This window comes from Theropithecus gelada, chromosome 16 (assembly GCF_003255815.1).
Source record: "Theropithecus gelada isolate Dixy chromosome 16, Tgel_1.0, whole genome shotgun sequence".
Classification (NCBI taxonomy): domain Eukaryota; kingdom Metazoa; phylum Chordata; class Mammalia; order Primates; family Cercopithecidae; genus Theropithecus; species Theropithecus gelada.
In genome coordinates this window covers 64,781,114-64,793,905 of record NC_037684.1, presented here as the reverse complement: position 1 = coordinate 64,793,905, position 12,792 = coordinate 64,781,114, and the positions used below count along the sequence as shown (strand labels likewise).

Genomic DNA, 12,792 nt, shown 5'->3' with positions numbered 1-12,792 from the left:
AGAGATGAGGTTTCACTATGTTGGCCTGGCTGGTCTCGAACTCCTGACCTCAAGTGATCTGCTCGCCTCGGCCTCCCAAAGTGCTGAGATTACAGGCGTCAGCCACCATGCCCAGCCCCAATTGAGAACATTAATACTTTCTGTTTGTCCTTACACAAAACCTAGTTGGCTGATACCAAGAAGAAAGTAGATGACGACCTGGGAACAATTGAAAGTCTGGAAGAAGCCAAGAAGAAGCTTCTGAAGGACGTGGAGGCCCTGAGCCAGCGCCTGGAGGAGAAGGCACTGGCGTATGACAAACTGGAGAAGACCAAGAACCGCCTGCAGCAGGAGCTGGACGACCTCACGGTGGACCTGGACCACCAGCGCCAGGTCGCCTCCAACTTGGAGAAGAAGCAGAAGAAGTTTGACCAGGTGGGTCGGCCACGCGTCGTTTCCTCCTGGCAGGGCTCTTGCTTTTGTTCATATGGTTTAAAATCATCTTATTTAAAGGCAGTTAAATGGGATACATATTTATATCAAAATTGGAAAAAGGGGGAAGCAAAAAAAAAAAAAAAAGGAAATACAAGAACACCATAATCTAATGGCAGCACTCGCAGTGGAAGAGAAAAGCTGATGCCGCTGTTTCGGCTTTTCATGTTCCCCCATCCCCTTGTGCACAGCTGTTAGCAGAAGAGAAGAGCATCTCTGCTCGCTATGCCGAAGAGCGGGACCGGGCCGAAGCCGAGGCCAGAGAGAAAGAAACCAAAGCCCTGTCACTGGCCCGGGCCCTTGAGGAAGCCCTGGAGGCCAAGGAGGAGTTTGAGAGGCAGAACAAGCAACTCCGAGCAGACATGGAAGACCTCATGAGCTCCAAAGATGACGTGGGGAAGAACGTAAGTCACTGGCGGGGTCCACACTTCCACACGGGAGAGCATCCCAGGGGCCTGGGCCTTCACACGGGAGCAGGCGGCTCCTTGGGGTGCCTGAAGGACCTGGGAACGTACAGCCCAGCCACGAAGCCATCTAGCAGTGCTTTGGCCTGTGCGTGAGGAGGGGGTTCAGGTCTTCTGGGACCGTTGTCAGGTTTTCTGCAATCTCCCCCCAGCTCTGGCTGGAGGTGAACGTGTTTCTTCTTCCTTTCACTGCCCTCCCTGCCCCAGCCTGCACCCTGGCAGGGGGGCCTTTCAACAAAAGGTGTCATGGTTCTGCCGTCACAGGTAGTTGCCAAACATGAGGTGAGTGGGGACCTGGAGAGGAGGAGGAGCGGGGAATGGCAGCTCCCTCTGACCCCGTTCTTCCCAGGGAGGCCCCACTGTTTTCTTGGAGAGCTTCAGTAGCTTTGGGGGCTTCTCCACAGCTTAGAAGCTTCTGTGGCACAGTTTGTCTTTCCATTGCATACGTCTTCCACAGGAGCTGCCATGACACTTATTTACCCTACGTCTCTCCCTTAGCGTATGACGTGTTGAAGATAGCAAAACAAAGCCAGGCCTGGTGTCAAAGGCAGGGTTCCCTGGCTCCTCCACAGGCTTCCATTCTGACCATGGGAAGCCACTTAAGCTTTTGAAGCCTAAGTTTCCTTATCTGCCAGAGGGACATTATACTTGCCCAATTTCATGAAGTTACTGCATCTGCTTTGAAAAGCACAAAGTCCTCTAAAAAGGTAGGGTCTCATTTTCATGGGCTATGGGCCATCTGGCCACATCATACCTCAGCGAAGGTGGCCCCACCTTCCTGCTGGGTCTCCTACAACTTGGCACCCAGGGACTAGCCCCATGGACAAGAAGAGGCCACTGAAAGTAGAAGTGGCCATGGTTACACAGTGAAATGTGGAGAACGCTACAGTTGACTTCATGTTCATTTTCTGTAGCATCAACACTCACACGTTCATCCCACAAACATGTCTTTTGTGCCTACTGAGCACCAGACACTGTGTAGAAATGGGCCTTCCTCCTGTCCTAAGATTCTCCACGCCTGTCCCTGTGAGAACTGCGGTGGTCCTGGACCCCAGAGCGGGTGCACAGCAGCACCAAGGCCTCCCTCCAAAGGCTGCCGCAATAATCAAAGGGCACAGGAGGTGAAGCTCTCAGCACAGTGCTTGGCGCAGAGAATGAGGGAAATGGTGGTGGGGGGATCTTTGCCCAGAGAAAGATCAAGGCCTCTGTACTGTGCCCTGCTTGTTAGGCCGAAGCCACCCGAATAGTCAGCAGTTTCCACATGTGCTTTTCAATACGAATGATCTTTTCTACAGCAAGAAGAGGTGTGCTGTCATACTTGCTCCTCACAGACAGCAGGCAAGGGGTCAGTCAACAGACAGGTTCCCTGACATGGCTGTTTCCTTTGTTCTTTGGCTCACTGAAGAACTCTCAGCTTAGAGGTCATCAGAGGAGGATGACCAGAGAACATGTGTGAATAAAGAAATCCGCACCGTAGTTCTGAGCTGCATACACTGAAATGGAGAATAGCAGCAGCCTTCGGGGGAGAGGGAAGGATGTGTGTGCCTGTGGCAGGGGGCCGGCCCAGGGGGACCAAAGTGGCCAGCATGCCACAAGTGGGCCTGTAAAACGGGAAGGCTGCTGTTCTTCCCACGCGCCTCCGCCCAGGTCAACTCCTTCCCGATGCTTCGGTGGTTTAGGTTCACGAACTTGAAAAATCCAAGCGGGCCCTGGAGCAGCAGGTGGAGGAAATGAGGACGCAGCTGGAGGAGCTGGAAGACGAACTCCAGGCCACGGAAGATGCCAAGCTTCGTCTGGAGGTCAACATGCAGGCCATGAAGGCGCAGTTCGAGAGAGACCTGCAGACCAGGGACGAGCAGAATGAAGAGAAGAAGCGGCTGCTGATCAAACAGGTAGGGCAGAAGGCGCAGCCTCCACGACAAGGGGTGCAGGCTCTCAAAGCCCAGCTCTGGGTCAGTATCCTGTTCATTCATGTTAGAACACATCTGAGTAAACACAGAGTAACACAGAGAGTAAAATGAATTTATTTGGTCATTTGAGAATTTTATTATTTAAATTTTATTGTAATTAGTTTAGGTTTTTCTATTCCTCAGACAGTATCATTGCTGCTTACACTTATCAATTAGAAAGCCCTCAGTGGACTCCCAGAGGAATCTGTGGTTAGGTTCAAGTTCCTTGTCTTAGAATGTGGGTATAGGAAAGAATGGATGCATCCCAGACACAGTGATTTGGCAGATGTCTGCAGTTCAGATCTCAAGTCCTAATAATTAGATCACTCTTCAGAAGGAAAAAGAGCAGATATTTAAATTTGTCATTTTATAAAGTTGTTATCCATGTATAAATTGTATACTTTTCTGAATGTATATTAGACACTTTTCTGCATGTATGTTAAATTTATAGTCTAAAACTTTAAATATGAATTGTGGATATTTTGCCAGTCCCTTCCAGTTCATGGCAATAAGTCTTGGATTTGGCGGGGGTGGGGGTGTGTGTGTTTTGAGACGGAGTCTCGCTCTGTCACCCAGGCTGGAGTGCAGTGGCACGATCTTGGCTCACTGCAACCTCTGCCTCCCAGGTTGAAGTGATTCTTCTGTCTCGGCCTCCCAAGTAGCTGGGACTACAGGCACACGCCATCATGTGCGGCTAATTTTTGTATTGTTGGTAGAGACGGGGTTTCATCGTGTTGGCCAGGCTGGTCTCAAACTCCTGGACTCAGGTGATCTGCCCATCTTGGCCTCCCAAAGTGCTGGGATTATAGGCATGAGCCACCATGCCCGGCCAGATGTGGGATATATTTAATTTTGCTTTATTTTGTTATTTTCACTCCACTAATAATTGGTCATTTATTGCTGGATAACAAATTACCCCAAACTTAACAAATTATTGCAAACTGTGACAACATTTATGTCACAGTTTCTGTGTGTGAGGAATTGGGAAGCGATTGAGTCAGTGGTTCTGGTACAGTCAGGACCTTGGCCCTGGCTGCATCATCTGAAGGCCCTACCGGGGCTGGAGGAGCCATGCCAAGCTGGCTCACACATGTGGTGTCAGCAGGAGGCCTTGGCAGCTTGCCACATGGGCCTCCTGAGTGTCCTGGAGGAGCTTCAGGAGAGAGAGATCCAAAAGAAAGCAAGCAAGGAGGAAGCTTCCAGGCCTTTTATGACCTAATCTCCCAAGTCTCATGTGATCACTTTTTTATTCTGTTTGTCAGAAGCGAGTCACCAAGTCTGGCCCACATTCAAAAGGAGATTATGCTCTAACTCTTTAAGGTGGGGAGTATTAAAGAATTTGTAGACATTTTTTTAAACCACCACACTTTGAAATTCATGTTAAGTGGCTCTACATTAGGTGCCTCCTGCTATCCTGTGCCTTGAGGTACAGCCCCAGGTCTCTGCAGAATTCAGCAAGTAGATGACGAGCACCTCTGCATTATGCGGGAGCAGCTGCCCTGCTCCTCGTCTCCCATGCCAACCCCTGCAGAGGAGCAGCAGCAGCGGCCCTGTTTCTCCCCTTTGGAGAGGACCAGTGGAGCCACCACTCTGTCAAGCCTTGGTGCCTCCATACCAGCTCCCACACCACCCATCAGCCTCTTAGCAGGAAGCGGAAGCTCTGTGAAGGCAGGGACCTTTCCTTGCTCACCTGAGCCTCCAGCTGCTAGAACACTACCTAGGGCATAGGTATTTATTAAGGTATTTATGACCTATACCTTAATAAATGCATGACAAAGCATTTATTTGTGGCTAAATAAGTGGACAAAGCAGGACAGGTTGAGGAGGCCATGTCAAGGCAGTGACACATGGTCCCTGTAGACTCGGGCTGATAAGGTTTGGAGCTCAGCAGCTTCGTGTCTGGTCCCCGTCACTGGTGACGGAGGCGTTGGGATTTGGTTTAAGGACTCCAGAGCACCTTCTTCTGAGCATCCCTCAGACAGTGTGAGCATAGGGCCCCATCCCCATGCACACTAGGAGGCTCACTGAGCGAAGAGTGCCGCAGAGTGAGTGAGTGGCTGACAGGTGTGTCCCCCTCAGTTTCCTGCCCACATCTTACTCATCCTCACGCTCCCATCTGTCTGCTCCAGAGCTGGCCTTCATTTCATCCCTCCTCCATTGGACAGCTTTGACTGCTCCCCCCTTCCTGCTTATCAAAGGCAGTTTCTGTGTGGTTCTGGCACCCTTGTAACTTGGCCATGCCCCACATCCTCGCAGCTCTAGGAAACAGGCATGCCTGCTTAGTCCTCTGCACCTCTTAGCAACCACCCCATGCCCACTCTGTGCCTACTCCAGCCTTTATTACATGGTTACCGCATTTGTCTCGGGTCTTTCCATCTTGGCTTCATCTACACTGTGAGCTCAGGTCCCTGGCTGCCTTCTCGTGCCCTCGCAGCAGTCAGTGGGATGGTTTGTATTAGGTGGTGGTGTTTAAAGACCCCTTTGAACACAATTCAGCTACTGTGGTTTTCTGTTGATAGTAACTGTTTGGTAACAGAGACCTCTACAGAGTAACAGAAGGTCACACTCACCCGAGTCACCAGAGCCCCCACTTGAGAACAGGCTGCCTGCTCTGTGAGCAGAAAGTTGGAGTTAACCCAGCATAACCCAATGCTGTCCATTAGGTGCGGGAGCTCGAGGCAGAGCTGGAGGACGAGAGGAAACAGCGGGCGCTTGCTGTGGCTTCAAAGAAAAAGATGGAGATAGACCTGAAGGACCTCGAAGCCCAAATCGAGGCCGCGAACAAAGCTCGGGATGAGGTGATTAAGCAGCTCCGCAAGCTCCAGGTAGGTGCCACCGCCCATGGAGTCTCTGGATGGCATCACGTGGTCCCACTGAGATCCAGCACCACATGACCTGTGTGGCTTCTACAGAGTCCAACAGTGAAGCTGGCGGGGACAGCACTGCAGTACCACCCTGGGGCCACAGCACCACTGTCACCCACCCTAGGGGCATAGCACTGTGTCAGCGCAGCCGGGGGCGGGGCAGCAGGCCATGAAGACGCTGCTTATGTGTCCGCTGTGTCCACGGGAGATACTTGAATGCACTTAGCAACACAGCTGGGGTGGAGGCACCACGCGGGGTTCCTGTGGCCCTGAGAGCCTGTGGCGATGCTTAAAACCCACCCTTCCTCACCTCAAGAGGAGGGTCATGTCGACCCAGGCCCTTAGTGCTGTAGCTTTTGTGATCTTTTCGGTCTGTTTTTAATCATCACTTTGTCTACCCAGATGATGGGCCAGTTTTTACTACCACAATGACGAGGTGATCTCTGCAAGAGTTCACGGTGTGAGCAGGCAGGCAGTGGCCTCACCCATAGTACAGATGGGAGCTACTTCTCAGGGGAGCCGCTCCGTTATGACGAGAACTTTTCCTTTGACCTTGTTGATACCACATCTTGAAAATTTATTTTAACAAAATATAAAGAAGAAATTTTTATGTACAAAGATCTTTAGCTGAAGTGTTATTATTTAGGATAGGAGAAATGGAAACCCCCTAAATGTCAATGGACTGCTAACCATCTAAGTGATGGGGTGTGTGGGGAACAATGGCCGGAATTAAATGAATAGAGGAAAATACAGTGTAGGGTGGTTTAGCTTGTAACTCTACACACATGTGTGTATACATTTTCACATACAGACATGCAGGCAGACATACTTACCTAGAAACAAGTTTGGAAAGAAAGTCATCTCTGGATAATAGGTTGGTAGGAACTTGTTTTCATATACTTTTTTTTTTTTGGAAGCTAAATATAAAGGTTTTTTTTTTTTTTAAAGAGATAGAGTCTCACTCTGCCATCCAGGGTGGAGTACAGTGGTGCAGTCATGGCTCACTGCAGCCTGGGCTCAAGATTTTTATTAGCTAATTACAAAAGTTATTAAGCTAATTAATTACAAAGAATATAAATTATAATACTGTGATTTTATTTAACAGCTTTATTGAAATATAGCTTACATACCATACAATTCACCAATTTAGCATTTTCAATGTTTTTTAGTTTATTCGTAGACTTATTCAGCCACCACCACTATCAAATTTGGGGCATTTTGGTCCCTCCTAAAAATCCTCTACCCATTAGCTGTCATTCCCCATTCCCTGTATCCCTGCTGCATTCTGCATTAATCAACTACTAATCTTTCAGTCTCTATAGATTTGCCTTTGTTTCATATTTCATATCAGTGGAATCATACAATATGTGGCCTTTTGTGACTGGTTTTCCACTTAGCATAATGTTTTCAAAGTTCATCCATGTAGCAGCATGAATAAGTACCGCACTCCTTTTTATTACTAACACTCTACTGTGTGGATACATCTACCACATTTTATTCATCTATCCCTGAGTTGGACATTTGGGTGTTTCCAGTTTTTGACTTCTGAACAATGCCTCTATGAACATTCATATGCATTTGTGTGGACATGTGCTTTCAGTTTTCTCAGAAATATACCTAGGAGTAGAACTGATCTGGGGTAAATGCTACCTCTGTGTTGAACTTTGAGGAACTGCCAAACTGTTTCCCACAGTGACTGCAGTTTTACATTCCCACCAGCTATCTGTGAGGGTTCAAATTTCTCCACATCTTGCCAACACTTGTTATTGTCCATCTTCTGATTGTAACCATCTTAGTGGGTGTGAAGTGACATTTCATTGTGGCTTTTATTTTTATTTCTCTAATGACTACTAATGAGATTGAACAGCTGAGCTGTCTTTTAATTACTGAGTTGAAACAATTCTGTATTCTGGATATAAATTCTTTATGAGATAAATGATTTCCACACCTACCTTAGCTTACTAATTTCTGCCACCCAAAAAAAAAAAAAAAAAAAAAAAAGCCAGCTTGGGTTTTGATAGTTTACTGTGTTGATGTGTAGATCAATTTGGAGAGTATTGCTATTTTAACAATATTAAGTCGTCTGGTCTATGAACATGGATAATCTTTCCTTTTATTTAGATCTTTTTTATTTTTTTCAGTGATGTTTTGTAGTTCTTGGTATACAAGTCTTTCACTTCTTTTGTTAAGTTTATATCTAAGTTTGTATTCTTTTGATTCTATTATAAATGTAATTGCTTTCTTTTGAATGTTTGTAGTTGGTGTATAGAAATATAATTGATGTTTGTATGTTGATCTTGTATTCTGCAATCTTGCTAAACTCATCTATTAGTTCTTGTGGGCTTTTTCTTTTATTGTCCATATTACCAGCAGTTCTAATTCTTTTTGTGTCTTTCTTAAGCCTGTCTATATACAAGATCAGATCATCTGCAAATTGAACTAGTTTTACTTCTTCCTTTCCAATCTAGATATCTTTTATTTCTTTGTCTTGCCTAATTAATTACCCTGGCTGGAATCTCTGTTGCAGTGTTAAATAGAAGTGGCAGGATCAGACCTCCTTGTCTTGTTTCTCATCTTTTAGAGGGAAAGCATTCAGTCATTGATCCTTAAGTATGATATTGGCTGTCAGTTTTTCATTGATGCCTTTAATCAGAATTGAAGAAATTTCCTTCTGTTCATAGCTTGAGTATTTTTATATTGAAAGGGTATTAGATTTTGTCAAGTGCTTCTTCAGCATTTATTGTGATGATTATATGGTTACATTAATTCATTTTTGGTTGTCAGATCAACCTTGCATTCCTCAGATGGATCCCACTTGGTCATGGTATATAATCGTTTTCACATGTTGCCAGACTCAGTTTGCTACTATTTTGTTGAAGATTTTTGCATTTGTATTCATAACGGATTTCATTTTGATCTGTAGTTTTCTTATGATATCCTTGTCATTTCGATATACTTTTATATTTACAATGAAAGTATATTACTTTTATAATCTAGAAAAAAAAAAAATACCATGTTTACAAGCCGAGAATGGGGCCAGGCACAGTGACTCACACCTGTAATCAGGAGGAATGCTTGAGGCCTTGAGTTTGACACCAGCCTGGACAACATAACCAGGGGTCATCTCTAAAAAAAATTTAACTAAAACTAAGAATGTAAACCACCCCAAAACCTTCTTATTAATAGGCTCAGATGAAGGATTACCAACGTGAATTAGAAGAAGCTCGTGCATCCAGAGATGAGATTTTTGCTCAATCCAAAGAGAGTGAAAAGAAATTGAAGAGTCTGGAAGCAGAGATCCTTCAATTGCAGGAGGTTGGTTTGTTACTTATTCATCCATTTGTTCAACAAATATATTTGCCCTTGAAATTACTCCAAGATCAAAAAAAATTTTAATATCTTTGTAGCCCACTGTAATGTCAGTATACATTTTTGTTTTATTTTTGTTTGTTTGTTTTTTAAGTATCCATTTTTAATATGGTCCTCAACCTTCTTGTTACTTCAGTTTGGAAACAGAAAATGGTCACTTCGACACTGCTCATAGATATTCCTCCACCTGGCTAGAGGCAAAGGAGCTGATGAGCAGCTTTTCAAGCCGCCTCTCGGCCTGTTCCCCTGTGCAGGAAAGGGAGGTGATGCTTTAGTGTTGATACGCAGCAAGTACTGTGTAACTCCAACCTTGGTGATGCAAAACTGCCTGGTTTTTACACACAAGCACTATTCATGTGATAGCTTAAAAGGAGAGCAGTTTGTTTCATTGAATTCCTATTATTCCTTCATTTATCTTTTCTGTAGGTTCTCATGAGGCAGAGACTGATAAAGTGTTGCATATAGGAATTGTAACAGTGCAAGGCACACTTAAATACACACATTACCGTAGAAATGAGGGATAATCAAAATTTCTTCAAACCTGAAAAGATAAATATTATCAGTTAATATGAAAAAACTCCCAATACAAATACCTACAAATATTGGATTAAATATTAGCAAAGGCAGAGTTGAGCTTGCAAGAAAGGACGATGGCGCTCTCGGTGTCAGGAATGAACAAGGAACTGAAAACCAGATCAGTAAAAACCGAGCAGACCCTGAGAGAGGACCTGAGAGCCAGCTTCCAGAGGTTTTCATCCCGCTGTCCTCTAGCTCACCGTTTTTTGCTCCTTGTTTTTTTTTTGACTTCTTGAGTTGGACACTTAGCTCATGAGCTTTCAAGCTTCTTGTCTAATATGTTTATAAAAGACTGTAAATTCCCCTCTAAGATCTGTTTTCATCATGTCCCACAGATTTTGATGTGGAGTAATTTCATTGTCATGTAATTCTAAATTTTTCTAATTTCTATTATGGTTTCTTCTTCATCCCGTGAAAAATTTAAGCTTGCGGTTTAAATTTCCAAATGTCTGGCATTTGCTTGTTTTTTAAGTTGCTTTCTAGTTTTATCACATTGTGGTCAGAGAATGTTGAGAAGGGCTCTGGGACCTAGAACATGTTAGTTTTCGTAAGTGTTCCGTGTGTAGTTACAAACGATGCATGTTCATCAGTGAAGTAGATGTGTAAGCTCTATGTATCCATCATGGAGCTGATTGGTGAGATCCCCACATGCGCATTTCCCCAAAGGCGATGTGGCTCTTGGAGCCTGCCTCCTAGAGAGCGCTCCTGGGCCATTACCCAGATGTCCAAGCGGCATTCTCTGTACCATACTGTTTTTTCTGAAAGCGTTTCTTTCAGACTCTCAGGCAAGGCCTGAATCACACTGCATTAAGGAGAAGAGACTGAGCTGGAAAGCTGGCCCTGCCCTTCCCCCTATTTCTGACACTTTTCCTTCAAACACCTCTGTTAATCTGGCTTAGAGGCCCCAGGGTCCCTTCCTTTCTCCCCTGGGTCCCTCAGTCTGCCCAGAGCTCCCCCACCACCCCCCCAGCCAGTGGACAGTGAGTGTTTCATAGGCCCAACAGGACAAAACACCAGAGGCCAGATGGCAGAGCTGTCTGGAGTCAGTGGCCCTGGGATCAGGCCTGGAACATTCTGTCTGCTGCCTCTCTTTCCTTCCTGACTCCCACCGTGCCCTGTGTGCCAGGATGTGCTAGAACCCGGGCCTGTCAGAGGCCTTCGGCCCACACTCATGTAAGGCAGGTGCATGTGCCAGAGCAGAGAGGCGCTGCCGTGCAGCCCTGCTCCTAAGACACCTTCAAGGTGTGCTCTTGCCAACTGTGGCATCTTTTGGAAGGGGCAGCTGGTGGGAAGAGCCCTGGACGGGGAGTCGGAACCCTGACTTTTTGCTGCTGACTAACCTTGGGACTTTGGGCCAGTATCTTCATCCAGGTGGGCCTCAGCTCCCTTATTTATAAGATAAATGCACCCTTGACTCCTTTCTATGGCAAATCATCTTTCCAAAGAAGTTTGTGGAAAAGCAGCCATCAGGCAGTTCCTTCCGTGGGCTGGCAGGCACAGGGCTGTCCCCATTGTCCTGCCCAGTCCTCTGAGAGCCCCCCGTGGAGCCACAGTCCTCTTCAAGAAAGAGGCCTTGCCCACCTCAGGCCCAGCTCTGCAAACACTTGAGCCCCTGCGGAGGCGCCCCTCCTGCCTCCTCCCCATGGGAGCGTTGGTCCTTGTTGCTGCACAGCTGCCTGGATCCGCACTGGTCTGTGCAGCCAGCGTCCTTGATCTCACACTGTTTATGTGAAAGATACTTCAGGATCATCAGTTGGTACAGCTCAGGTTTCTTAGGGTTCAGGGTTTGTATAAAGTTTGTGCTCAGTTTATATTAAGAGGCACCAGCTTTCCAAGAAGGGCAGGAACATAGGCACCTCTTACGCTGGAGGTGACAGCAAAGCCCTTATGGCAATGAAGACTTCCCTCTGGACGTTTTCGTGTAAGATGCTGACACCACACACCACCTGGCTGGTCTGCACCGAGCAGATTTTCGCCAGTTTAATTTCTCAAATCTAAATGACAGTTGGAGGTGCAGGTTAACAGTGACAGGAACAAGGTCGCTGTAGCTTCAGGCACTGTCAGATTCCACAGGTGAGGAAACTGTTCACAGCCAGAGCTTAACGCAGTCTCCACTGCCCACTGCTTAGGAACTTGCCTCGTCTGAGCGAGCCCGCCGACACGCCGAGCAGGAGCGAGACGAGCTGGCGGACGAGATCGCCAACAGCGCCTCTGGCAAGTGAGTCTCCCGTGGCCGGGGCGGGTTCTTCGCCCTCAGGCACACACACTGCTGAGAAGGCTGGAGGTGTCCACGCACCTGGTATCAGCAGGTGGTTTGCTCCTCTCTAGCTGGGCCTGGGCTGCCTCAGCCATCATACCCCGGGGCCAGTCCTGCTGAGTCCCGCACACCGCAAGCGGGAGCCGTGGTGCGCACTAACGGGCACTGCGGGCCTCCACTTTCCAGTTCATTAGCTTTGGTGAGCAGGTTCCTCAGATATGACCTTTCTCTGAATTCATTTTTCGTTAAAAGTCATTATCTTTTTTTCCCAATTCAGTTGATTTCTCTACTTAATTACTGAACCAGAGGTTCATCATGTGCCTTTTTGAGCATGCCATCATGAGTAGAATTTATTCTCAGAGATTGGAAACCACTGAAGAGTTTCAGCGGGGGGAGGCTGGGGTCGTGCTTGCGTTTTGTAAGTGACTCTGGCTGCTGTCTGTGGAGAACAGCTGGAGAGAGGCAGGCAGGGCGGCGGGAGGCCACCCCAGCGGTCCAGGTGAGAGATGACAGGCCTGCATCTGGGTGGTGGCAGTGGGGGAGGGTGTTTGGAAGTGTCATCAGTGGGACCTACTGATGGATTCGGGGATGGCTGCTCAGGTTTCCAGCAACAGGGTGGGTGGAGGAGCCTTCCCTGAGGCTCCCGTGCTGTGCTGAGCTGGGATTGAACTGTCCCCTCCTCCTCTCCCCACCAGGTCCGCGCTGCTGGATGAGAAGCGGCGTCTGGAGGCTCGGATCGCACAGCTGGAGGAGGAGCTGGAAGAGGAGCAGAGCAACATGGAGCTGCTCAACGACCGCTTCCGCAAGACCACTCTACAGGTGGCCCACGCAGGAGCCCGTCA

At 47.2% G+C, this 12,792-nt stretch overlaps 1 protein-coding gene across 4 annotated transcripts in view; it reads left to right on the top strand.

Moving 5' to 3' along the window:
* Window positions 1-12,792, top strand: part of MYH10 (myosin heavy chain 10) — a 153,064-nt gene that overhangs the window by 134,103 nt on the left and 6,169 nt on the right. For all 4 annotated transcript variants that reach the window (XM_025363725.1, XM_025363723.1, XM_025363722.1 and 1 more), the window contains 7 exons: window positions 166-414; window positions 663-875; window positions 2,615-2,827; window positions 5,548-5,709; window positions 8,935-9,063; window positions 11,823-11,911; window positions 12,646-12,769. In XM_025363725.1, the coding sequence (XP_025219510.1) occupies window positions 166-414; window positions 663-875; window positions 2,615-2,827; window positions 5,548-5,709; window positions 8,935-9,063; window positions 11,823-11,911; window positions 12,646-12,769 (1,179 nt within the window). The remainder of the gene's footprint in view (window positions 1-165; window positions 415-662; window positions 876-2,614; window positions 2,828-5,547; window positions 5,710-8,934; window positions 9,064-11,822; window positions 11,912-12,645; window positions 12,770-12,792) is intronic.